Source organism: Leptodactylus fuscus, chromosome 1 (genome assembly GCF_031893055.1).
Source record: "Leptodactylus fuscus isolate aLepFus1 chromosome 1, aLepFus1.hap2, whole genome shotgun sequence".
Classification (NCBI taxonomy): domain Eukaryota; kingdom Metazoa; phylum Chordata; class Amphibia; order Anura; family Leptodactylidae; genus Leptodactylus; species Leptodactylus fuscus.
Window position 1 is genome coordinate 141,861,716 of NC_134265.1, and position 27,632 is coordinate 141,889,347.

A 27,632-nucleotide genomic window follows, 5' to 3' on the forward strand; every position below is an offset into this window, starting at 1 on the left:
CGGATGCCATGTGTATGTGTAACATGTACAGAGAGAGTTTCGGATGATATAGCTGAATTAGTCATTTACATCTTCAGGGGTACATTGCTTGTGCACAACACCACTATGGTAAAGGAACTGTCCAAGAGTACATATTGATGGTCTCAGTCATCAATATGAGATTGGTGAGGGGGGTCTAACACATACCACCCCCATCAATCAGCTGATATCTACACAATGACTCGCACTTACGCTGTGTGCCTTTAGCTTGAATGTTAGCTAAGCTGAAATAAAATTGTATTTATTTATTTATTCATTCATTCATTCAAAGTTGGTCATCTTGTGCCACTCTCCGACCAAGAGTTCTTCTTCAGGGCTATACTCTCCAAGATTGTTCATCTGTCCAACTGGACCAAAAGTGCTACTTTATTGCTTACCAGGTATAGCTCCATAGATTGTATAGTGACTGTTTCTGGTGCTGCGGCTCACCCCGGCTTAAAGTTGGATTTTTCCTTAGAGTAGGATATCAGTATTCTAGTCCTAAGAGACACCCCTCACTAACCACTTGCCTGCAATCCCATGAAAATAACATATATAAAGCCAACCATCCAGATACCCGTCAGCCACACTCCTTCTCCCTATCATTCACAGACATATTAGGGAGAGTATATTAGCCTCTTGGATATACCTTTTGGCAGCAGCTTGTCTCCCAAAGAAACAAATCACTTGGCATGTCCAATATATACTGTTAGGAGGCCCCTATACATAAGATTAGGAGCAGATACTCCTGAAATTGAGGTCAACTTCAGTAAGCGCAAAGACATTTGTATGTGCATCTTAGGAGTCACAAATGGTTTTTGTGTTTGTTTTTTTTACATCCCTTACAATAAAATAGATTCTTCCAAGGAATATACTGGAAATATGGCAATGGTGATTAAGATGGTATTTATATTGGGAGCCATCATGTTTACCCACTTCTTAACACACATGTTTAAGCGAAACAGAAATCTGTTTCTTTTCTGGGTAGCATATAAAGTGATCAAATGTTATTCCTTTGTTCCAGGGGATTACCAGTGTTCCAAAAGTTCTGGAAAGACAGAGAGATTAGCTCAACGATGCGCTCCACTAAAATGGAGTAAATTAACAGACATTGTATATGCAGAGCAGACTGAAATATAATCTCCTTGTTTATTCTAGAGCTAGATGGATGACATGCAAATGTTTCTGGGGCCTATTGTTGATACAAATCCCAGTCTAAAGTTTTGCTTGGTTTACATTTGAAGAGGACATTGGCTTGTTCATTGTACTAATGGAGTTAAGATTTTCCAAGATGTTTACAGAACCAGGTTATTTGTATGTTGTGATTTTGCTAGGAAAAAAAGATACAAGGAAAACAAGAGCTCTCTCCTCCGCCAAGACTGTGTTAACCTCTTCTGTGACGTGTTCCACAACCTAAATTACTTGAAATGAAGGGGAAAATTTACTGCTGCCAGCCACATCTTTGTCTTAGTAAATAATCCTACGTTCTATCAACTTTTCGAAACTTTTTAGTAAGAAATAAGCATTCCCTCAGCAGCAACTATTCTGGAAGGGTGCACAAGCGTCTCTCTGAATAATCCCTGAGCATAAGCCTCAGTGGTGGGAAACAGCATCCACTTGTGCACTTTCCTCCTCTTTGCCAATACTTGGGCCTTTATGTCTGAATTGGCTGACTGAAAACAAGAGTATTCAGAGATGCTAAATTGATCAACAAAAGATTAGGCCGCAATGCAGCTCAGCCATTGTGGAGCCTTTTACTGCACACAATGCTCAGGCATACCATAGAATGGAAAGCATTTTCTTTCACAAAAAGCTTGTTCCTCTACTCACAACGGTTTGCAATTTAAGCTATTTGGTAAAACTGAAACACATTGAATTCCAGGAGGAATATAGTTGTTAGAGACCAGGAAAAGAGGAAAAAAAAAGTACTTTACCTGAACAAGCAGTGACTTAATTGGAGGCGGCTATAGTACATCTCACAAGCTGTGGATTAGCATTAAGGAGAAGTGGCTCTTTCCTGCCTTCTAGAAGCTTTCTCCATTCTCTTCCCATTTTCTGGGTACTGGTTAATGGGGAGAATAGTGGAGACTGCTATTGTATTCTGTTCACTTCACATTCCATATTTCCCAGTCTTGTCTTACACTGTCATGAATAGAAGCAATTTATCAAGCCGTATGTTGTGGTAACAGTCTGACCATTTTCTTTTCTGCTAACTAAGAGCGAACTGTGGGATTTAACATTCAAGGTAAAATGATATACGCATTTCTAAGGCTTCTTGTTGTTGATGTGTGCCGTTTATGTATTTTTTGGGCTGGAGTATTGCATGTGCTGTTTTGACTCTAATAACCCGCTACTTTCTCGGCTGATATAAATTGACCGTTCATGTACTGTTTTATCTTTGCAGGTACTTCTTTGCTGTCTTGGCAATATTAACCCTTCTTGGGGTATTAAATGGATTGGTGCTTCTTCCGGTACTCCTGTCTTTCTTTGGTCCTTATCCTGAGGTGGGCATTTTGTACTGTATTTTATTTGTACAATACAGATATTTGCTTTAAAACAAAACTATATATTGACTATTTGTTATAGTACATAACAAAAGATATGTTTTACTAGGTGTCACCAGCCAATGGTGGAGACCGGTTACCCACACCATCTTTAAATCTACCACCGAACTTTGTGAGGTTTCCAGTGTTAAAGCAACCCCATACTGGGTCAGACTCTTCAGACTCTGAATCAAGCTCACAAACTACAGTGTCTGGTTTCAGTGAGGAATTTCACCAGTATGAAGCCCAAAGAGCTGGAGTGCCCCCACATCAAGTGATGGTTGAGGCCACAAGAAATCCAGTCTTCCCTAGGTGTTCTGTAAGTATTGCCTTTGTTTCATCCAAATTTGCTTTTCAAAATAATATAATACATCTACAAAATCTTTTTTTTTTTATTTAATTTAAAACTTATTGACTGCATTTGGATCCTTGTAAATGACACTTAAAGGGATATTCCAGTAACAACAATTTACCCCCTATCCAAAGGAAAATGGGTAACTTGGTGTCCTTTTAGAAGTCTGACTGCACCCCAATTTGAACAGAGGCAGTTGTCAGAAAAGCACATCCCCACTTCATTAATTTCATTGGGACCACCAGAGATGACCAAACTACAGTGCTTGGCTATATCCAGTGGGCCAATTGAAGTGAATGGATCAGGACCTTACATTCACGTGATTGTTGAAGGTTGCAGCAATGGAACCACTCCAATCAGCAAGTTACCCCACATCCCTGGAATACCCATTTCAGAAATAGTATTACTCTATGTGATACTTAGCTATTGCTCCTGGGCTCTGCTCCATTAGGGAAGACTATAATCTGACACTACCACAAAGCAGTTAAAGGATGCTATAAAGGAATTCCGAGGTAACCTGAAACGCATCTGTAGGATCTGAATTGTCTCAACCTGCTGCTCTAACTCTGTTCGCATTACTTATATTGAAGCACCAGCCCAGTACACGTACCATCCAACTTTTAGGACTGTGTGAACGTTTTCAAAATGTTTTACATGTCTATATGCCTGAGTAGGTGCTATTAATATTTTAGCACAAATAATATCTGAATATAGACATTTTATGGCCTGAAATGCATAACATTATGACATCCTATTAATATTATAAATGTGAAAGTTTGTGGGTTTGTGAGTTTGTGTGTGTTTGGATGTTCGGATGTTTGTTCCTCAATCACGCAAAACCCGCTCCACCGATTTGGCTGAAATTTTCCACAAACATAGTCACTACACCCGATTGCGCAATAGGCTACTTTTCCTCACAATAGCGCACATACGTTTGTGCCAGGACCCCCACAAAACCCAAATTCACACCACCATCTCTGCAATATCACACACTTTGGACCATAGCAAGCCACAAAATTCATATTGCCCTCTACAGCTTATCCCCTAACCCCACACAATCACATATACATATACTTTACCACTTTGCCCCTCACCTTAACGATACTCCAGGAGGCGCTCTTTAACGCTCCGGAGCAGCCATGTTTGCCGACCCCCACCGCTCTGACAATCCGCGACACCGCCCACCCATGTCAATACCCCTAGGAGGTCTAATAAATGCAAAAAAAATTTTAAAAAAAATATAAAAAGGATTAAAAATTCAAATCACCCCCCTTTCCCTAGAACACATATAAAAGTAGTGAAAAACTGTGAAACACATACATGTTAGGTATTCCTGTGTCCGAAATCGCACGCTCTACAAAGCTATACAAATATTTTTCCTGTTTGGTAAACGCCGTACCGGGAAAAATGGTCAAAAGTGCCAAACCGCCGTTTTTTCACTGTTTTGATTCTGATAAAAATTTGAATAAAAAGTGATCAAAGCAATAACATTTCCCGAAAATGGTAGTACACCCGGTCCCGCAAAAAAAGACGCCCTATACATCCCCGTACACGCACGTATAAAAAAGTTACGGCTGTCGGAATATGACGACTTTTCAAAAAAAAAAATTTTTAAACACAGTTTTGGATTTTTTTAAGGGGTCAAAATGTAAATAAAACCATAGAAATTTGGTATCCCCAGCATCGTAACGAAACACAGAATACAGGGGACATGTCATTTTGGTTGCACAGTGAACGCCGTAAAACCGAAGCCCGCAAGAAAGTCGCAGAACTGCATTTTTTCGTCCAATCCACCCCATTCGGAATATTTTCCCTGCTTCCCAGTACATTATATAGAATAAATAATGGTGGCATCAGGAAGAAAAATTTGTCCCGCAAAAATTAAGACCTCATATGACTCTGGGAGCGGAGAAATAAAAAAGTTATGGGGTTTAGAAGGAGGGGAGTCAAAAACAAAAATCAAAAAATGCCATCGGTGGGAAAGGGTTAACTTCAAATCCCTCTGTCCCAAAGTCACTATGTACAGTTTATACCAACACCGTATATATAGCAGCTCTAATACAAATTAACTTCAACACAAAAGTCTCACGTATTCTCTGAATTACAGAAAAAACAAGATACAAACTTACATTTCATATCCCATCCCTTATACACACTACGAAAACCTTACCCACGCGTGTATATACCCACTGCTACAATCACCGCAGACGAAGTCGCGGGTACCAGCTAGTATTCTAAATGTGAAAGTTTGTGAGTTCGGATGTTTGTTAGTCAATCACGCAAAACCCGCTCGACCGATTTGGCTGAAATTTTCCACAAACATAGTTACCGTATTTTTCGGACTATAAGACGCACTTTTTTTCCTCCCAATATGGGAGGAAAATGTGTGTGCGTCTTATAGTCCGAATGCAGCGTGCGCAGCGTCTGTGTCCCGTCTGTGTGAATCAAAAGGAGAGCAGCACGGTGCCTGCCTGCTCTGCCCCTCCTTCCCTGTCTGTGTCGCGTGTTTGCAGGAGCGAGATCTGAGAGGCAGGGAAGTAAGGGCGGGCCAGACAGGTGAAGGAAGCGTGGTTTCAAGCTTGCCGAGAAAACCACGCCTCCTTCTCCCGTCTGGCCCGCCCCTCCTTCACTGCCTCTCTGATCTGGCTCTGGCAATGATGCCACACAGACAGGGAAGGAGGGGCGGGCAAAAGGGGAGGAGGAGGCGTGGTTTTCTCGGCAAGCTTGAAACCACGCCTCCTTCACCCGTCTGGCCCGCCCCTCCTTCCCTGTCTGTGTGGCTTCATTGCCGGAGCAAGATGTGAGAGGCAGTGAAGGAGGGACGAGCCAGACAGGTGAAAGAGGCGTGGTTTCAAGTTTGCTTAGAAAACCACACCTCCTTCACCCGTCTGGCCCGCCCCTTTTTCTCTTCTTGCATAGCTTCACTGCAGGGTGTCTCTTTCCATCCATGGATGAGATAGATTAGATATAGATAGACAGACAGATAGACAGATAGACAGATAGATAGATAGATAGATAGATAGATAGATGATAGAGATATATGTTCAAATCACCCCCATAGCCCTAGAATACATATAAAACAAAAACATTACTGTGAAACACATACACATTTGGTATCCCTGTGTCCGAAAGCCCCCGGTTCTATTTACATTGGTGAAATATTATATTATTAGGTTATTAAATATTTCACCAATTTTTTTTCCTTAAAATTTTTTTTTTTTCCTATTTTCCTCCTCTAAAACCTTAGTGCGTCTTATGGTCCGGTGCGTCTTATAGTCCGAAAAATACGGTAATACACCCCATTGCGCAATAGGCTACTTTTCATCATAATAGCGCACATACGTTTTTCCCAGGACCCCCACAAACCCCAAACTCACATCACCATCTCTGCAATATCACACACTTCGGACCATAGCAAGCCACAAAATTCATATTGCCCTCTGCAGCCTCGCCCCTAACCCCACACAATCACATATACATATACTTTACCACTTTGCCCCTCACCTTAACGATACTCCAGGAGGCTCTCTTTAACGCTCCGGAGCAGCCATGTTTGCCAACCCCCACCGCTCTGACAATCCGCGACACCGCCCACCCATGTCAATACCCCTAGGCGGTCTAATAAATGCAAAAAAAAAAGTTTAAAAAAAAGTAAAAAAAATATTAAAAAAAAAAAAAAAAAAGGATTAAAAATTCAAATCACCCCCCTTTCCCTAGAACACATATAAAAGTAGTTAAAAACTGTGAAACACATACATGTTAGGTATCCCCGCGTCCAAAATCGCCCGCTCTACAAAGCTATACAAATATTTTTCCTGTTCGGTAAACGCCGTAGCGGGAAAAATGGTCAAAAGTGCCAAACCGCCGTTTTTTCACTGTTTTGATTCTGATAAAAATTTGAATAAAAAGTGATCAAAGCAATAACATTTCCTGAAAATGGTAGAACTACAAAGTACACCCAGTCCCGCAAAAAAAGACGCCCTATACATCCCCGTACATGCACGTATAAAAAAGTTACGGCTGTCGAAATATGGCGACTTTTAAAAAAAAAAAAATTTAACAGTTTTGGATTTGTTTTTAAGGGGTCAAAATGTAACTAAAACCTTATAAATTTGGTATCCCCGGAATCGTAACGAAACACAGAATACAGGGGACATGTCATTTTGGTTGCACAGTGAACGCCGTAAAACCAAAGCCCGTAAGAAAGTCGCAGAAATGCATTTTTTCTTGAAATCCACCCCATTTTGAATTTTTTCCCTGCTTCCCAGTACATTATATAGAATAAATAATAGTGGCATCATGAAGAAAAAATTGACCCAGGAAAAATTAAGACCTCATATGGCTCTGGGAGCGGAGAAATAAAAAAGTTATGGGGTTTAGAAGGAGGGGAGTCAAAAACGAAAATCAAAAAATGCCATCGGCGGGAAAGGGCTAACTTCAAATACCTCTGTCCCAAAGTCACTATGTAAAGTTTCTCACAACACCGTATATATAGCGGCTCAAATACAAAGTAACTTCAACACAAAAGTCTCACGTATTCTCTGAATTACAGAAAAAAACAAGATACAAAGTTACATTTCATATCCCATACCTTATACACACTATGAAAACCTTACCCACGCCTGTATATACCCACTTCTACAATCACAGCAGACGAAGTCGCGGGTACCAACTAGTATTACATAAGATTGGGTCTAATATACAGTTAGGGACCAGATAGCTTCTAGAACAATATAGTTAAGTTTAATAAAGCACATTTATTTCCAATATCAAAAAGAGGCATAGAGGGACACTGTTACTAGAATGTCAGGGTATGTGCCAAGGATTTTCCCCACAGGAAGGAGTCCATAATTAGAAAGCCTAGAACATGCTGCATATTTTCTGTCCATATTTGCAGGAAGAAAATCTGCAGCATATTACAGTAATGTTTTCATAAATCTCATCCACACGCTGCAGAAAAGAATATCTGTTTGGAAAAGAATCTGGTGTATAAATTGTAAGTCTGTATTTTGTCAGTTTTTGTTGCATATTTTAGCTGTTCTGCATACTTTGCAATGCAAAGAGCGACCTCTGCTACAGTGCATGTAAAACATTCTCTTTGGATTTTTTCCCTTCAATTTACATACAGTGTGAACATAACACAAGTGTTTAAGCCATTTAGCGTTTCGTTTCCAACTTGGTATAGCATTGCTAGTTCATTGTAACGTAATTTTTTAATTTATTTTTTAGGTTGTAATGCCAGATGCCGCACAGAGCCAGTCAAATCAAAGGATACAGCCTGAACAAGATCCAAGACCTCAACAGCAATGGCGTCCTAACAGGAATCAAAAGTGGGAGTCAAGGGAACAGTCACGGCCACCTCCTTATCGACCTCGAAGGGATGCTTTTGAATCTTCTACTGAGAACCACACTGGTCCTAGTACCAGAGATCGCTCAGGACACAGACCACACTTACAAAGCAATAGGAGAACTGCTTTTGCTCCAGCAGGTACTTCGGTACCTGCATACTGCCAGCCTATTACTACTGTGACTGCTTCGGCTTCAGTTACTGTTGCTGTTCACCCTTCAGTGTGTAGCCACAATAATCGTGGCAGCTACCCACGATACAGTGGGTATCACGAAGATGACCATGGACCTTATGAGGATCCTCATGTGCCTTTTAATGTACGCTATGAGAGAAGGGACTCTAAAGTGGAAGTGATAGAGCTGCAAGATGTTGAATGTGAAGAAAGGACACGAGGAAATGTCTCAAAATAAGGTACATAGAGGTCCTTTACTGGTATATGACAAAGACCTGCAGATGTGGAAAACTATAGGTTGCACTTGAAATGACAATACAATACTGGTGGACCTTTGTTTAGACCTCTGTGTAAGCTGTAAGAATCAATTGACAACCAAGAGTCAGAATTGGTAGTGAGGAATATTTTATTTTACAAAGTTTCCTATGCTACCTTGCTAATGCTGTCAGATTGTGTACACACCCTATTAGTAAAGGGGAAGGGTAACTCACAGTTGATAATTTCTTGTAATATTTCTAGGAGGACTAATAGAGAAGACACAGAATACTGCTGCTTAAATAATTCATGTAGAACACAAGTATTTCCTAAAACAGATAGAGGACCTCTTAGTTCTAATGAGGTAGTTAATTGTTTTCTGTTTTATTACAGAGTCAACACATTCTGAATCATTGATGGCCAAAGATGGGACAGAATTTCCAGACTGGTTAATAAAAGCTGCTGGAGGTTTTATATAATGGACATGCTGCATCAAGACAAACAGTTCATTATTACTGTAATCTATTGTACAAATGTGTTAAATATTGGTATAAATATTTAAAAGGTGTATACATATGTAATATACAAAAGAACTATGTAAAGTTAGTATAACTGTGGAGTTCCTCGACTCCTTTTAACAGATAGGGTGAAGCTTGTTTGCCCTGTCTACTTAATGTACAGGATTTGTGCCACACTTTAATCTAGATATAAGATCCAGCGTATTTTTCTGCTGCTTTAAGTATTGTATAATTACTATGCAAATATTGCTTATGTGATAGGTGTTATTTTATATGTGTAAAGGTTTCCTGTTTTGATGTTTAATGTTCATATCACAACCCTGTGGTAGTATGTTACTGATAATTGTCAAACACGCTATGCGTGAGTATCTCTTCTCTTTCAAATGGGCAGATATGAAGAATTTGTCTTAGCTAATGTTGTTTCTTGCCTGTCCTTGTGTCTGGATGTGTGCACCTGTCTCATGTGATACTGTAGAGTCTGTTCCACTGTGTTCCGTATTCTTGGTGTGCTTATGTAAACCTGCAATGTTGGCAGTCTTCTATCCATCTTCAGCACTTACTTGCAGGAGACTTGCATTCTCATTAGCAAACTTCATTTGCAGACTTTACAAATCAGTCTTTTATTTATACCCTTTATGTGTAGTTTTGTGGAATGGTGACCGGTACACTTGCTTATGTGCCATTCCAGCTTAGGGGCTACTTGGCCATTATGGGTGTTGTCATTCACCACTGGCTAAGTGCTAAAAATTGTTTTTTTTTGTTTGTTTTTTTGTCATATAAAGCACTTCAAGCGATAAAGGGGACAACAACAATCAAATGGTACATTTTTTTAATGGCTTACATTAACTTTCCTTATGTTGGTGCTACTATTCCTTTTGCCTCTGAAATGTAAATGGTTTCCCTATCTACCTCCCTTCCTCTTTTTAAATACATAGATATCATTTTTTTCTTTTTTTTTTTTCTTTTTTTTTTTTTTTTTTACTCAGAGTTTACCTTTATGCTATTAATTTAATTCAGATGATGAGTTTTATGTTCTATTATTTTGTACATTGATATACTGTATACATTCTTCATGTGCCATTGTGAATTGCAGTGTATATCCCATTGCATGCTGCGCTGTCATAGAAGAATATTCATTTGAAATACTTAAAATATTAAGGCACTTAAAACAAAATCTAACAAGGAATATGTAGCTGCCTTTCCATATTATAAGCTATTGTTACATAAGCACACTGAGGCCACCACAATTGTCTCTGTGTCCAGATCACTGCCATTGATATAGATAGCAATAAAACAATAGACCCTCTTTGCTTGCAGTTTAAGAGCCAATTACACAGTAGTAATACACTTTAAAGCTAAAACCCTCATGGCACAACCTGAAAAACTACCTTCGTTTCACATATAGTCATGTATAGCATAGCGGTTCTCAATTATTCTGTAATTCAGCTCCTTGGATTGGAATTTTGCTATCCTTTGCTTAGTGTGCTTGCCATGTGAATGACAGACCTGCTCTTTTGTACTGCAGGAAACTACTCTATCACACAATGGAACACTATGTAGATGGAATCAAACAAACACGTATTTTCAAGCTAGCCATTCACATCAGATAACTATCACTCAGCCAACGCTATGTCTCCTGAGTTCAGGAGGGCACATTAGGTAGTTGGCTGGTCCTGTCCAAATGAGTGGAATTACATGTATAAATAAGGTATGGCCACAGGGTATACATATAACCAAGCCTGAAAGCTATTAGGTAAAACATATGACAGATGCTAAAGCTGCTGATACACATTAGGTACTGTAGGTTAGGTCCCATTCAAAGAAATGAGACAAAGGCTTTAGCGGCGAAGCTCAGTCACTACATTGTGGTCTGCTTCCTGCTCTGTTCTCTATGTATTAGCTGCTGAGAACAGCCAATTGTGGGTGGAGGGGGGAGACCCCCATAGATCTAATTTTTGCGACCTATTCTTAGGATGGATCATCAACATTTGTAGCCAAAAAAAAATTGAATCCAATGTGTATCACCAGTTGTAGTGTCTGTCATGTATTATTCCCACCTAGTAGCTTCCAGAGTAGTCCAGGTTTCATTATATGCATTGTGGCCATATGTTACTTATACAAAATATGTAAAATGATGGCCGTCATTTTACTAGGAGCGCAGAAAAGCCTCAGGCTGTCATTGCTTGTAGAGCAGTATATCATATATGTTCTGCTGATATATGACTCATGTCATATATGTTCTGCTCTGCCTAGACTGGTTGCAGCAATTAAGAATAATTGGATAAATAAATAATTAAGGCTTTAATTAGACTTTTTGTTACATGGCATATAATAAAATATGTGCCATGTTATTATATAGCATATATTTATAATGTAATGTAATTTCCAAGACGGTACACTACTTACCCTGTTAGAGTATAATGAGATACCCCTGATATGTGACATATTAAGCTGATCTTTAATATACATTATTGAGCATCACTGTGCTATCATGACGTGTTGGCATTGCTAATAGACTCTAAGCTGTATTCCCCTTTCCTCAAGTCTCATATTCCACACACACTTACATGGCCAAATCTCCCCGCTCCCTTGTTAGTGTGTCTGCTGCCTTCTGCACAGTATAGACTTTATAAATTAAATATAAATATATATATATATATATATATAAATATATGTATATCTCCTATAGTCACATTGGCAAAGGGAGAACAGTAGCTGGCAATGTTTTTCTTTGTATGTTTTTTAATATTTATATTTTTGTATAATAAGAATGTGTTCTTACAGTATTTGTCATGCCAGTTTATAACAAAACAATGCAGGGATATTTTTTATTTCTATTGGAAAACACTATTACAGCTATGGGCTACTTTTAATGGAATTTTAATTTGTATAGAGTGCTTACTAATGTTAAATAGGAGAGAGTATATAACATTTACATTAAAGACTCATAGCATTTTAGAGCAAGGAGTTAAAAGGAAAACTATACAAACTGGGTCTCATTGTCTGCCTTGTTTGGTAGGAATGGGTTTTGTGTCATTTCATTTACAAAGATAAACATATGCCATATAATTTATTTATATGAAAATTTATTTTTGTAGTGTACATAGTAGTGTTCAAGTCTTTTTGACAGAAGTATATTTTTAAAGAGTTTATATGTATTGATACCATTGTGAGACATGAAATTTGGGTACAGTGCACACATACTTTTAAAAGCACCGGACAAAATATCACTTAGCCCCTTCATGGTTTCGAGTTGGCCAGCAAGAAATCTGTACAATGGGTATTGCCAAGCCACTCCAGCAGGGAACGGGTTAACCACGTTGAGAGAGCATTATAATCCTTACCATACAGAATGTGTTTGTTTCATTTTTGTGATCTAGTGTGGTTTACATTTCAAACATTGAAAATGGAAATTGTACAAACTCTCTAAATATTAATGTTCGAACACTGATAGAATTTCTAACATGAATAAAAATTATTATAACTTATTGGGTACGCAGTTTGTTTTTGTAGTTTTTTTTTCACATTCAAACCTATCTTAGTATGTTTCTTTTACGAATACGAATTGGAGCACCCTCAACCCCCCTGTGACTGGACACAATTCATTTCACAGCTACCCACATAGAGGGACTTTAAAAGATTGGATTCGGAGGTCACAGACCTCACCGAGATTTCTGCTGTTAGGGTAAGTTCACACAGGGTTTTATGGATTGGAACCTGAGACGGAGGCCGCCTCAGGTTCCGATCCATAAACCAAGTAGCCGCGTCTGAAAGCCGGTGCACTGCACAGGCATCCAGCCGCACACTGTGCTCTGGATTAGGCCCAATGAATGGACCTAGTCCGGAGGAGGGTGTGTATTCAGGCCAAATCGCGAGGCGACTCGGCCTGGAGAATGAGCACCTCGCTTCTTTTTTCCGGGAGCCGGAAGAAACGGCTCCCAGAATGAAGACCTGAGACATTGATTTCAATGGGAGCTGTCTTTTTGGTCAGGGTTTTGAGGCGGATACGGCCTCAAAACCCTGACCAAAAAACTCTGTGTGAACTTACCCTTAGGAGGAATCCCCGTAATCTAGCGACTAGTGTTGAATTAGGGATACAGTTGCTGTCCCGTTGGTGGAGATAGGGTCCCGCCCCGTCAGAACTGGTAAGTAATAGAGCTCCACACGTAGATTGTGTTCAAGATAATTTATTGTAGCGAATGAGTGAGTACTTTCGGTCTTTTTTTCGACCTTCCTCAGACTCTACATAGAACATAAAGAGACACTCCGTCATGAAAAATTGCAACATGTTATAGCAGCACATGCTGCAAATGAAACAAAAATGAATAAAGAACAACACATTTACAACACAAACAAATCACGAACATAAAGCCATGTGTCAGTAGAGATGGGTGCCCATCAGCAGTGCAGTTAGAGCCTGGATAGTAATTGTAGTATATTGTGGTCAAGGAAATATTGTCAATTAGCAACAGGAAATGTAACACTCAAATAAGACAGTTATATAAATAAAGGTAACACTAGTATATAGTAGTGTAAGGCTGCACGTAGTATCCCATAAATCAAAGGTATAGCAAAGAAGAAATGGTCACCTGTTAGTTAAGTAGTCCAGTGTACAAGGAGTTAACTCAGTCTACCTATTAAATTAAAGGTACATAACATAAGTACAAATGTCCCCATAAATAGAGGAATACAGATGATGATGACAATGCTCGTTGTCAGGGGTCCTTACCTCCCGCCCGTCCGGGCCCTCATAGGGTTAATCCAATATAGGAGAGAAAAGCAGCAAAATAGTGCAGAGATGCGCAGCAGGGAATTGCCTATGGCGAGGTTGAAGATGCGCGCCATGTCGGCATCCCCGTCCGCCCTTAAGAAGGGGAAGCCGGCCTCTTCCCACTGGGCCGACGCGCGCATGCGTGCGGACGCACGAACGTGATGGTTTCTACTGCGCATGCGTGCGCGCCCGATACATGAAGAGATTGCCGGCAAAACAAAAAGATGTCAGTCCGGGAAGCGCATGCGCACTAGAGAAGTGCGGTATAGGAGAATAGCGCATGCGTGTGCGCTTACTATATGGAGCCAATGCCGGGGAACATAAAGGAAAGTATTAGAATAAAGAGCAGAGATGGCATTAAGGACTATAAGACAGGGATGAGAGATGGCCAAAAGAATGAGAGTGTTAAGTACTAAAGAACAAAGGGGGAACAATATAAAGAGACTATAGAAAGAATGAAGGTAAAGAAAAAAGAAGACTTTAGAAAAAGGAAAGTATGAAAAATAGAAAATATAGACAATAGACAATAAGAAAGGCAAAAATAAAAAATAAATAAAATAAAAAATAAAAAAATGATAAAAAATAAATAAAAAATCAAAAAAATGGAAAATGAAGAATAAAAAAAGGAAAAGTAAAAAATAAAGGATGAATAATAAAAATAAGTGAAAAATATACTGTAAAGTATAAAAAAGGAAAATAATAACAAAAGGGGAATAAAAATGAAAATGAAAAAAATTAAAAAATGTTAAAGGATATATTTTCTCATGCGGGCCCAGGCGACAGTCGGGGAGCAGTCCTTAACGAGCCTGTGGAGAGAGGAAAAAATGGATTATCAAGATAATGGGAACGACGTGCAGCGAAGTCAAATTGAATGTGTCACAAAAAACAAGTAGATACACCTTAAATAAATGCCTGTACTTCGTATTCCCGGTTGAGACCCCTAGGCTCCATCGTTTGGAGCCTATGAATCCAGTATGCCTCTTTTTTCTTTAGCATCAAGATTCTAAAACCACCCCGCCGAGGAATGCTCACTTGCTCCAATACCTGAAATCTTACCCAACGTGTGCGGGACCGCATTAAGCAACACAAGTCAAACATTCGTTGCCGTAACCTACTACTCCCCCTACCGGCACACTTTGACAAAATGGGACACAACATTTCCCAGTTAAGATTTCAGGTATTGGAGCAAGTGAGCATTCCTCGGCGGGGTGGTAATAGAATCTTGATGCTAAAGAAAAAAGAGGAGACATTTATGGAGACATTTGTACTTATGTTATGTACCTTTAATTTAATAGGTAGACTGAGTTAACTCCTTGTACACTGGACTACTTAACTAACAGGTGACCATTTCTTCTTTGCTATACCTTTGATTTATGGGATACTACGTGCAGCCTTAGGGTGCATGCACACTACGTAACGCCGGGCGTGTATGAGAGCCGTACACGCCGGCGTTACAGCAGACTGCCGAACACTTCCCATTCACTTCAATGGGAGCGCTCGTAACAGCGGCGTTTACGAGCGCTCCCATTGAAGTGAATGAGAAGTGTTCGGCAGCCCTGCTGTAACGCCGGCGTGTACGGCTCTCATACACGCCCGGCGTTACGTAGTGTGCATGCACCCTTACACTACTATATACTAGTGTTACCTTTATTTATATAACTGTCTTATTTGAGTGTTACATTTCCTGTTGCTAATTGACAATATTTCCTTGACCACAATATACTACAATTACTATCCAGGCTCTAACTGCACTGCTGATGGGCACCCATCTCTACTGACACATGGCTTTATGTTCGTGATTAGTTTGTGTTGTAAATGTGTTGTTCTTTATTCATTTTTGTTTCATTTGCAGCATGTGCTGCTATAACATGTTGCAATTTTTCATGACGGAGTGTCTCTTTATGTTCTATGTAGAGTCTGAGGAAGGTCGAAAAAAAGACCGAAAGTACTCACTCATTCGCTACAATAAATTATCTTGAACACAATCTACGTGTGGAGCTCTATTACTTACTAGCGACTAGTGTTGACACCCTTCAGGAATAACATGATAAAATTATTTATATTACATGGCTTGAATTTACTGTAGCCTCAAAGTCCTCCGATACGCAGTGTCACATTCACAATCTAGGGAAACGGAATAACATTAGAATTTGGGTTCTACTGGAAGCTACAAGGGAAGAAGACCTCTCCATTATACTAGAGCCAATATTTAACCTCATCCTAGGTAAACCACCTTCTTATAACCATCAGTTGGTTGCAGCCTGCGCGCATCTGAGGGAGATGTCTCTCCAGAAAATGGAACAATTAAGCTCTACTCTAAGCAACTGCTATGAAAGGAGCAATAAGGCAACAATTCTTTTAGCTAAAAGTTTGAGTGACAAAAATGCATCCCATACTCCTCATGCAGTTAGAGGTTCCTCTAGCTGCCTCCAATATCACCTCGCTGCCATAATGGACACTTTGTCGATTGTTATTCTAAACGCTATAGTCTGCCAACTGAGCTCCCTGTGGACCAGGAGATGCAAGTAAAGCGCTTCCATGATTATCAAGTGACCCTGTCAAGTTCCCTTGCTCCCAACAGAAGCATTTGTTTCGCACAACTCGTTTATTTCACATGAAGAGATCTCACGGGTTAAATGGGACCTTCCTAATGATTATGCCCCCAGACCAGACCAGGTTCATGGAATGATTTAGTTACTTCCTGGGAGGCTCACCAATCCCATGTACAATGCTACATTCTCATAATGTTATGGTTCTTACACCGAATAAGGACCAAACGAAGTGCTAAAACTACCCAGACCCATTGCTGCTGAATGCTGATATGAAGTTGTTCACTAGGATTGTGCCTAACTGACTTTTCTTAGCTACTGTCACTTGTACATAAGGACCAAATCGGTTTTGTCCTTTGCTGTCAAAGGGGAGACCACATTAGAGTATCGGTTAACGTATTTGAGGTGGCCATTCAAAAGTCGATACCAGCTCTCCTGCTGGGCCTGAACACAGAAAAGGGCTTTCACCGACTAAATTTGTCTTTTATGTTGAAAAAACTATGGCATTTGGTGTCTCCGAAGCCTTTATTACAGTTATTCGATCCCTCTACTCCCCCCTTCCCCCCACACACAGTGGTGGTGAAGCTTCTCCCTTCCTTGTCTAATGTAATTTTGATTGACAATTGCACTAGACAGGGCTGCCCCCTTTACCTGCTCATATTTGCATTGGGAACTGTTGACTGATTCAACAACAAGTTGATATTAGTGGAGTTAAACATAGGGAATTAAAAATTTCCCTTTTTGTGGATGGTATACTCTTAAAGAGGACCTTTCATCAGATTGGGCACAGGCAGTTCTATATACTGCTGGAAAGCTGACAGTGCGCTGAATTCAGCGCACTGTCGGCTTTCCCGATCTGTGCCCTGGGTAAAGCGCTATCGGTCCCGGGACCGTAGCGCTTTTCAGTCAGAAGGGCGTTTCTGACAGTTAGCCAGGGACGCCCTTCTGCCCAGCAGCGCCTATCGCACTGTAGAGTGTGAGCGGGGAGGAACGCCCCCTCCCTCTGCTCACAGTGCTCGTCCATAGAAGAGTATTATCAGGAGAGGGAGGGGGGAGTTCCTCCCCACTCCACAGTACAGAGCGATAGGCGCTGCTGGGCAAAAGGGCGTCCCTGGGTAACTGTCAGAAACGCCCTTCTGACTGTAAAGCGCTACGGTACCGGGACCGATAGCGCTTTACCCGGGGCACAGATCGGGAAAGCCGACAGTGCGCTGAATTCAGCGCACTGTCAGCTTTCCAGCAGTATATAGAACTGTCTGTGCCCAATCTGATGAAAGGTCCTCTTTAACTTTCACAACCTTCATGTTGTCATCCCTAACTTGCAGGGCATTCTACAGGAGTGTGGTCACCTTTCATGATATAAGGTTAATATCTCTAAGATAGAGATTCTTCCATAAACATCTCAATGGAAGAATTGCTATTATAAGATCAATTATCTGGCCCAGATTGGTCCACAGGTGAATCCACAGTAGGCCCTTGAGCCAGGTTGGCCCCAGGCTATGCGTCTATATAATATACTGGGTAGATTATTTTAAAATATATCCAGTTTATTTCTATATGCTGTTAACATATTGAGCGGTTGAAATGACTTGTAGATGCAGAGTCGGGGCGACCAGGATCCTTCCTCCCTGGGCCCTATCTCCTAACTTACATTGCAGGGACCCCAATCATCTTGCAGTGTCTTTCTGCTGTCTAAGGTCTGCTGCTGTGTAGGCATATATCCTTTGCTCATCTAGCTAAAATGACCCTAGTTCAAGGCAAGAGCCAGACAGCAGGCTACTGACAGCACCTCAAGATAGAAACAATCAGAGGCAAGGGCTAGGCTACAACTGAAAGCTAAAATAATGTTAGCAACATATTACGAATTTTTGAATAGGTATAAGGTAATATTTGGAGCAGATAGTGACGGTTATATATATATATTTTTATAAACTTTTGTCGTTGCTGTCCAGCAGACAGTGTTGTTTGCCTTGAAGAATGCTATCTTTAACTTTGGAAGGCTCAGCATTAGGGGCATAACGATTGCAGTTACACGTCCAAGCCTGGAGCGGTATGGAGCATGCGGCCAGCTAGAGATGGCTGGGGCCCCAGACCACCATAACATCTCCTTAATAAAAAAGGGTCCTGGCATTATGTGATGTCTTCACACGTCGGCCCCTTTCCAATAAAAGTCAGCTTAGGGGGTGAGTAAGAATAACAAATACTTATACTCACCTCTCCTGAGCCTCCAACAGTTCCCAGCATACTCTTTGCTCGTCTTCTACCTGCAGTTGAGGTCACAAGTACCAGTAGCAGTCATGTCGGGCGCACTGGCATAATCGCGTCATCGCACTCCATGTGACAGCTAAGAGGACTGAGGAAAAAGCTGAAGGGAGCCAGATGAAGCAAGGATGCCCAGTAGAAGCGGGAGCCACTGTGCAGCATATTATACTGTTTGGCGGCCACTGTGGAGCATATTATACTGTGTGGGGGTCACTGTCACACATATTATACTGTTTGGGGGCCACTGTGGGGAAAAAAAAGTATTTAGCCACCAATTGTGCAAGTTCTCCACTTAAAAAGATGAGGTTGGCCTGTAATTGACATCATAGGTAGACCTCAACTATGAGAGACAAAATGAGAAAAATCCAGAAAATCACATTGTCTGATTTGAAAAGAATTTCTTTGCAAATTATGGTGGAAAATAAGTATTTGGTCAATACCAAAATTCATCTCAATACTTTGTTATACCTCCTTTATTGGCAATGACAGAGGTCAAACGTTTTCTGTAAGTTTTCACAAGGTTGGCACACACTGTTGTTGGTATGTTGGCCCATTCCTCCATGCAGATCTCCTCTAGAGCAGTGATGTTTTGGGACTGTCGCTTGGCAACACGGACTTTCAACTCCCTCCAAAAGTTTTCTCTAGGGTTGAGATCTGGAGACTGGCTAGGCCACTCCAGGACCTTGAAATGCTTCTTACAAAGCCACTCCTTCGTTGCCCTAGCAGTATGCTTGGGATTATTGCCATGCTGAAAGACCCAACCACATTTCATCTTCAATGCCCTTGCTGATGGAAGGAGGTTTGCACTCAAAATCTCACAATACATGGCCCCATTCATTCTTTCATGTACATGGATCCGTTGTCCTGGTCCCTTTGCAGAGAAACAGTCCCATAGCATGATGTTGCCACCCCCACACTTCACAGTAGATATGGTGTTGTTTGTTTGTTTGTTTTTTAACTGTTATTTTTATTAAATTTTCAACAGAGTCATATAACAGAACAATAACTACAACACGTGGAAAATTGAGAATTGACAGCATAATACAATCCAAAATACTAAAATTAACAAACAAGAAAAAAAAAAGAAAAAGACAAAAAACTAGACAAAGGGGAGTGGTTCAACGTAGCAGTCAGATATTCAAGGCTGCGTGTATCTTTTATGCGAGCAATCAATTCAGACCTCAAAGGCGGAATTACATTTCTCCAGTGGCGGGCAATAAGAGTTTTTGCCGCAGTACATAGATAAAGAAATAAGCGAGAGGTCTTCTTGCCCAAATGTCTGGGAGGTAAATTAAGCAAGTAAGTCAGGGGATCCAGCGGAACCTCCTGCACAAACAGGGTTTCTGTAAGGAGTTGCACCTCCACCAAAAAGGACAAATAATAGGGCAATCCCAGAAGACATGAAAATATGGTGTTCTTGGTACGCAACTCAGCATTCTTTATCCTCCAAACACAACAAATTGTGTTTCTACCAAACAGTTCTACTTTGGTTTTATCTGACCATATGACATTCTCCCAATACTCTTCAGAAAAATCCAAATGCTCTCTAGCAAACTTCATACGGGGCCTGGACATGTATTGGCTTAAGCAGGCGGACACGTCTGGCACTGCAGGATCTGAGTTCCCTGGCAGTGTAGTGTGTTACTAATGGTAGCCTTTGTTACGCTGGTCCCAGCTATCTGTAGGTCATTCATTAGATCCACCCGTGTGGTTCTGGGATTTTTGCTCAGTGTTCTTGTGATCAATTTGACCCTACGGGGTGAGATCTTGCGTTGAGCCCCAGATCAAGGGATATTATCAGTGACCACCGAACAAAGAGCGGCGGTCCTGCCGGCGGTCAGACATCACACCGTCAAACTAACAGCAGCTTTGGCTGCTTACATTTTTGTGAGGACAGTTTGTGACCCCTGATGAATTTTGTGCCAAGAGGAAACGCGTAGGGTCAATTCCTTAGCTAATGTGGCTGCTTTCCTGGCACGATCTCTTGAGATACCTGGCTTCTTGTTAACCCCTTCCTCTCTGTTGGTGTGGCGCTAGGCCAGAAGTCTCAGAGGGGGTGTGTGTGAAATAATTAGCCTGTTGAAAAGGGTTCTCTGGGATCTGTTGTCTGGGATCTAGCCACCTATTGAAATAGGGAGTCAGAGTTTGCCCTTGTCATAGGGAATAACAGATATTGTTAACCCACTCCCTCTCTCCCCTGTCATGTGGACAGTCCGAAAGTGCCGCCTCACCTCAACTCAGTGCTATTACTATTTGGTTGGTGTCAGCTAATATACACTCTTTAACAACAGAAAGGAGGAACAGCATAATTATCCCTCCCATGTGTGCAATATCGTTGTCTCCAGTCCTCTGATAAGTAAGTCGTGTAAGTGCTTATTGAGATAACAGTATTGTCTGGCCATGTTGTAGTAACGAACGAACCAGAGAAGGAACTACAGGAATGACGTATAAAAATGTAAATTTTATTAGACAACAACAAGAACACATAACACTAATAAAAGGTGACTAATCACCAGTTACCATCAATTGACCATGGGCGCCAGTGGCATAACTACCACCATAGCAGCGGTAGCAGCTGCCACAGGGCCCGGGACATCAGGGGCCCGGTGACAGCTGCTACCGCTGCTATAATTATTCTCGGAGGTCTTTTCGGACCCCCGAGTATAATGATCGGGGCCCCCTGTTGGTGGAATACTTTCCACCAACAGGGGGCCCCGAAGCTGCAGCAACGGCTGAGACACAGGAGCTGCAGCTCTGGCTCCTGTCAGCGCTTCAGAACGTTCCCCCTCTCTCCCCCCTCCCTTTCTCTGCTGTCCTCTGCCCACCAATGAGAGGAGGAGGCGGGGCTTATCCCTGCCGAGCTCCTGCCGTCTGCACTGGAGGAAGAAAGGAAGAAGGAAAATGAAACTAAAGCTACACAGGTACGTACTGGGGTTACTTATTAATGTCAGGCATATGGGGTGATTACTTGTGTTTTAGTAACTCCATGTGCCTCATATTAATAGCAGTTAACCCCATCATCTCCCTCACATTAACCCCTGTGTGCCTCACCATAAGAGTTACTGATATGTGAGACATATGGGGGTAATAATAATGAAGATACTTTATTATTACCTCCATGTCTCTCACATATCAGTAACTCTTATGGTGAGGCACACAGGGGTTAATGTGAGGGAGATGATGGGGTTAACTGCTATTAATATGAGGCACATGGAGTTACTAAATTGTAATGCACATGACCAGATTTTTTATCCACAATTTGTCCTGGTATAGCGGTCATCGGGTGACATGACAGTATTTAGTCCTGTAGGGGCCACTAAGGGACATAATACTGTGTGCAGTGGCCACTATTGGGTATAATACTGTGTGCAGGGGCCACTATGGGACATAATACTGTGTGCAGGGGCCACTATGGGACATAATACTGTGTGCAGGGGCCACTATTGGGTATAATACTGTGTGCAGGGGACACTATGGGACATAATACTGTGTGCAGGGGCCACTATGGGACATAATACTGTGTGCAGGGGCCACTATGGGACATAATACTGTGTGCAGGGGCCACTATGGGACATAATACTGTGTGCAGGGGCCACTATTGGGTATAATACTGTGTGCAGGGGACACTATGGGACATAATACTGTGTGCAGGGGACACTATGGGACATAATACTGTGTGCAGGGGCCACTATGGGACATAATACTGTGTGCAGGGGCCACTATGGAACATAATAGAGCGCGCAGGAATGCGTAGGAGGGACTCGGTCGAGATCTTCGGTGTCGGGGGGGCCCCATGTCAAAAGTTCGTCACGGGGCCCTGCCATTCCTAGTTACGCCACTGGTGGGCGCCATGTTGTAGTAACTATTGTATTAACATCTTGCACACGTCCCCATAGACATTAGTTGATCTATATACATAAATGTTGTTTTAATGGCCCCTGTGACCGATTCATTAAAAAAACAGAACTTGCTGTTTCCCCGATGGTTTTCTCTGATGCCTCAATAGACTCATGTCTATTAAGAATTCATGAAAACAGACTGCACTTGGGTATGCACAGCATGGTGTAAATATGCACTTAGTAAGTGAAAACCCAGAGAAAAAATTTTCATATAGTAAAGATTTTTTTTCACTGTACTTTACCATAGCATATATTTTCATTTTAAAACCGAGAAACCAGATGTCTTTACCAAGCATTAGAAGAAGTGAGCCTTGTGATTTTATTTTTGTCAAGATAAAGGTGTCAGAATAACTAATAAAAAGATGCAAAAAAAATAATAAGTTTGAAAACAAGTAAACATTTGTTAAGACATTTAATGAACTACAAGCGAAATGAAACCCGCACCTTTTCAGCCATAACACGAAAGTGGACGAACATTCTGAGCTATGATATGGAAAAGTCAGCAAACACCTTCCCAAAGTGTGACTGCACTCAGTAAGGAAGTGGGCTTATTTCTTTACTTCCCTTTACTCCCCAGCATTCCTTTCTAAGCCTCCACATATCATCTGTCTAGAAGTGCACTCACCTCCAAAGTGTTTATTTTTTAATACTTCTTAAAGCAATGGGCATTTACTCATTAGGGGAAAATGTTGTGTTATTTTTACAATAAATAACACCTTTTACACCGCTCATACAGTTTCTGATATAGGACGGCCTTAAAAAAACAATATTAAGCACTTCTACAGCCGGCTTAATAAAAGTACTATAAACACACCATCATTTACCTGAAGGAGAACATTTTACTTTTTGTAGCAAATATTAATACATCCTTGCATACCAGATGTCATAAAGTCATATATGGTATTGTCAAATAATGTCATATTATATATTATAAATATTAGAATATATACATTATATTATGGATTGTATGCACACACATACCATCATATACCCCATTTACTTGGATTGACTTAGATATAAAGCTTGTACACATAACTCTGTGAAACTCTATGATATGGAGTATACACCCTACTATAGCATGGACACATGTTTTTATATGAAGACACTCCAAGGCTTTTGTTTTCTCATGGATTTGTGCATTTATCCTCCATAGATTTGGACAGGTATAGAGTCTTAATAGTGGAGAATAGTCACAAAGTTATATTCTTTACAGCTGCTGTTCCCTGTACCACAAGACCACAAACATGCACCAGTATTCTTTGTATGGAGAGAACCTAATACAGTGTTCTTACCAATTCTCACCAAGAGCCGAGGGCGGCTTGTGCAAGAACAGCACAGGGGCTTTGTGTTTTGCGAGTATGATGACATAGCCACCTCAATGATTTTTAGGAAGTCCTTTACTGGTGTGCTCATCTTTTCCTTGCAAGGATCTGGTGTACTGCATGGCCCCTAGATCCTTATGGTGTTCTCCACTTTCTACTGACAAATTACAGGTGGCGTTTATGGCACCCACTATTCTGTTCCCTCCATCAAGGAAAGAAATTATTAGGAATTTCATTTTCCAGTTACTGCTTTCTAGTAATATCCAAATTACTTCTACTTCAAAAGAGGGCAGTATAAAAGTCAATGAAGGAATTGTTGTATAACTTTGATACATAATAACCAGTTTACCGGACATGAACTTGTACCTTATTTACTAAATAAATTATAAGACATAATGCACATGGCTGCCCAGATCTCAAAAACCATCACTTATCTGTACAGTACTTCTGTATTTATCTATTTTATTGTAAAACCTTTATATGTCAAAATTTGCCTGAATCTAACATAAAAAATAATATGGCATTGGCCACCAGATTCAGAATGAATATTTCTGTACGTACATAATCTACTGTATATAGGCTCCATGCACATATAGATACACACAAGCTTTTAGTTTTTATTGGAAAGTTGTAAAACAAGACAACTCTTCAACTATATTGAAGGGACCCAACAGCCACAAGGTAATATTTTCAGGTTTATATAGAGCCTTAAAGAGGAACTTTCATGTCCTCAGGCACATGTGGTTTTATATACTGCTAGAAAGCCAACAGTACGCTGAAATCAGCACACTGTTGGATTAACCCTTTCTGTGACCCGGGGCTGAAGATATTGGTGCCGATCTCTGCCCACTCTCAGAAGGGCGTTTTTGACAGTCTAGCTGGGCCATGAGTAGGGTCGAGCGATCGGGATCAGAAAAGATCGGATGCCGATCGGCGATCGAGTAAATTTCACAATCATGATCGGGTTCCAATCCCGCCTAAAAAAGATGGGGAACGAAATTCGCTCAACTTACCTGCACAGAAGTGCTGCCACTGCTGCTCCCCGTTCTTCTCGCTCCTCTTCTTTCTCCTTCACATGCCTTCAGAGCGACCTGTGCACCCCCACCTCCCTAGACTAGTGTTAGAGATGCTGGCAGAAGGTGGGGCTTGTGGCTTAGGAGAGCCACAAGCCCCGCCCACTTCCATCATCTCTAACACTAGCCTAGGGATGTGGGAGCGTGCACGGCGCTCTGAAGGCATGTCAATGAGAGAGGACCAGACCGAGAAGAATGGGGAGCGGCAGCAGATCTGTGCAGGTAAGCGGACACCAGGGGGGCTAAGTAGCCGGGGGATTTTTTTTCATCACTACACAACGTGGAGTCCAAAAATTGAAACAATTTTTGGACTACATGCTTTGTAGTGAATAGGATCGTTTGTAAAATCCGATCTTCGATAATTAAAAAAAATCCCATTGACATGCAGTAGGATCGGAATTGGGATTGGGATCGGGTTCAGATGGAAAATGATCGGAAACCAGATTTTAAAAACTACCCTGAAATTTCAAGATCGGCTCAACCCCAGTTGTGAGGAATGATAGCCCCCCTGACAGTACTCGTCCATAGTGCTGTACTGTCAGAGGGGACATTCCTTACCACCCATTGATGACAATAAGCTGTGAAGCATGCTCTCCAGTACTAGTCTATGGACCACTACAGTTGTGGGGGCGTTCGTCACAGATTAATATCATCGAAATAACAGGAAAGCCAACAGTACGCTGAATTCAGTGCACTGTCGGCTTCCTAGCGGTATATAAAACCGTATGTGCCTGAGGACATAAAAAGGTCCTCTTTAAACCACCCATAGGTCATTATGGACTGGTGGTTTAGTGTACCAAATAGCACCACGATTGTGCTATCCAAATAAAAAAAACTTTATACTTACCTAGAGATGAGTCCGTTGAGTCTCATCAGACTCCTTTATATTGTTTCCGACAGCTGCACAAATGTTCACTGAAGCTAGGAAAGTACACCTTTAGTTCACTGCACATGAGTGTACGGTCCAGAACATGCACACTGAATGTGAGGTATTTTGGCTTTAGCGAACAATTGCACAGGCGCTAGGAGTACCAGTAGCAAGGTAAATAGGGACCTTTTTTAAATTGTGACCATGCATACCATTAGGATAGAGCTATTTTGCACACAAGAGCACACAAGGGTAAAATAGACCTCACAGACCTGTAGTACAGGGTTAGGCAGGGAGGTATGGATGATTTGAAATAACAGTTACACACTCATTTTTCAACAAAACTCAGATTTTATTTCTTCAATGTGTAGGTTGGATGTTGCCATTACAAAAATCAAATCTGAATCGTCTTCCGTAGTCGCTTTGCTGCAACTGTTGGACAACCATCAGCTTATAGGGATGAAAATGCAGGTCCAAGTGTAAAATCCGGCGAACTGATCGGCCTGACATACGAAGAGCACGAGCACGTTCGGTCACCTCCTTGTGCAGTTCCGGGTCTCAAAGAACCTGTTTGTTGAAAGTTATTCACCCACTTCATTATTGTGTAAAACTTCGTAACACGACCATGACGGCCAACGTTGAAATGATTCTGGAAACGTCTCTGTGTTTGAGTGACAGAACAGCCCGTTTAAATAAAGGTGTTGTACACGAACACACGATGCTCTATCAACTACGTCTCCATTTCTACTTAAATGGTGGCTCCTGATGAGCAGATACCCCCACTCTTTATCCATCAAGGTTATCCCCACCTTGCATGGCGCCCCGTTCAAATCATCCATACCACCCTGTCTAACCCTCTATAAAGGGGTTAATAAACTCATTTTTAATTCTAGTGTATACCTACTAGCTACCTACATTTAGAATAAACCTATTGGATCCAGGACTCTCTAGATTTATTTTATTTTAAGTATCATAAAAATCACAACTTATATATGCACCAAACATGTTGCACTACCATAAAGTTTGTAGTTTTGTTGTGATGGAACAGGACAGTGTAATTGACCAACACAGATGTGAACAGACCTGTATTTGTATTGCACATGTATTGGGCACAGTTCATGGACATGAGTGTAACACCATTAGATAAAGGCAACAAAGTACAGATAGTGGAGAATGGACTTATACAGGCAAGTGAAGCTTCCATTAACTTTATTAGAAATAAGCTATATTTGAGCTTTAGCTCCTTTCTTAATATCTTCTGTTGGGTTTACTCATAGGATATTGCGTTTGATAGATTGGTTCATGTCACACTCATATTGTTTACAAAGTTTCCTCAACAATCCAGCTAATGGGTAGATTTCTATAGCCTGCTGACATGTATGTTGGTATAATGCATCAAGCGTTTGTCAGCAGTTAGCCTTCAGCTTGCAATTGCCACAACACAAGCCAATTGCAAGATAAAAATAATAAAAGAAAGCAAAAACTAATGATTGGGCAAATAAATGTTTTGAGGCCTTTTGCACACTTTGTATTTTGGACATTTTTGCTGTTTATTTATCAGCATTTATCATGCCTTTCTTTGCAGAAAAAACGTGGTGCCCAGATGTTAGAGTTGGTCCACACAGCAGTCAATTCTGAAAAGCCTTACAAACAGTGCTTTTTTGGTTATGGCATTTTTTTGGG

At 41.0% G+C, this 27,632-nt stretch overlaps 1 protein-coding gene across 9 annotated transcripts in view; it reads left to right on the plus strand.

Annotated features, from left to right (window-relative positions):
• Positions 1 to 10,176, plus strand: part of PTCH1 (patched 1) — a 70,134-nt gene extending 59,958 nt beyond the window's left edge. For 5 of the 9 annotated variants that reach the window (XM_075277640.1, XM_075277650.1, XM_075277602.1 and 2 more), the window contains 4 exons: positions 2,423 to 2,522; positions 2,632 to 2,880; positions 8,143 to 8,671; positions 9,081 to 10,176. In XM_075277640.1, coding sequence (XP_075133741.1) covers positions 2,423 to 2,522; positions 2,632 to 2,880; positions 8,143 to 8,670 — 877 coding nt within the window. In that variant the 3' untranslated portion in view covers position 8,671; positions 9,081 to 10,176. Of the gene's footprint in view, positions 1 to 310; positions 420 to 2,236; positions 2,389 to 2,422; positions 2,523 to 2,631; positions 2,881 to 8,142; positions 8,672 to 9,080 lie in introns of those variants that run through there. The other 4 variants (XM_075277612.1, XM_075277659.1, XM_075277676.1 and 1 more) reach the window with 4 other exon arrangements.
• Positions 10,177 to 27,632: the final 17,456 nt, after the last annotated feature.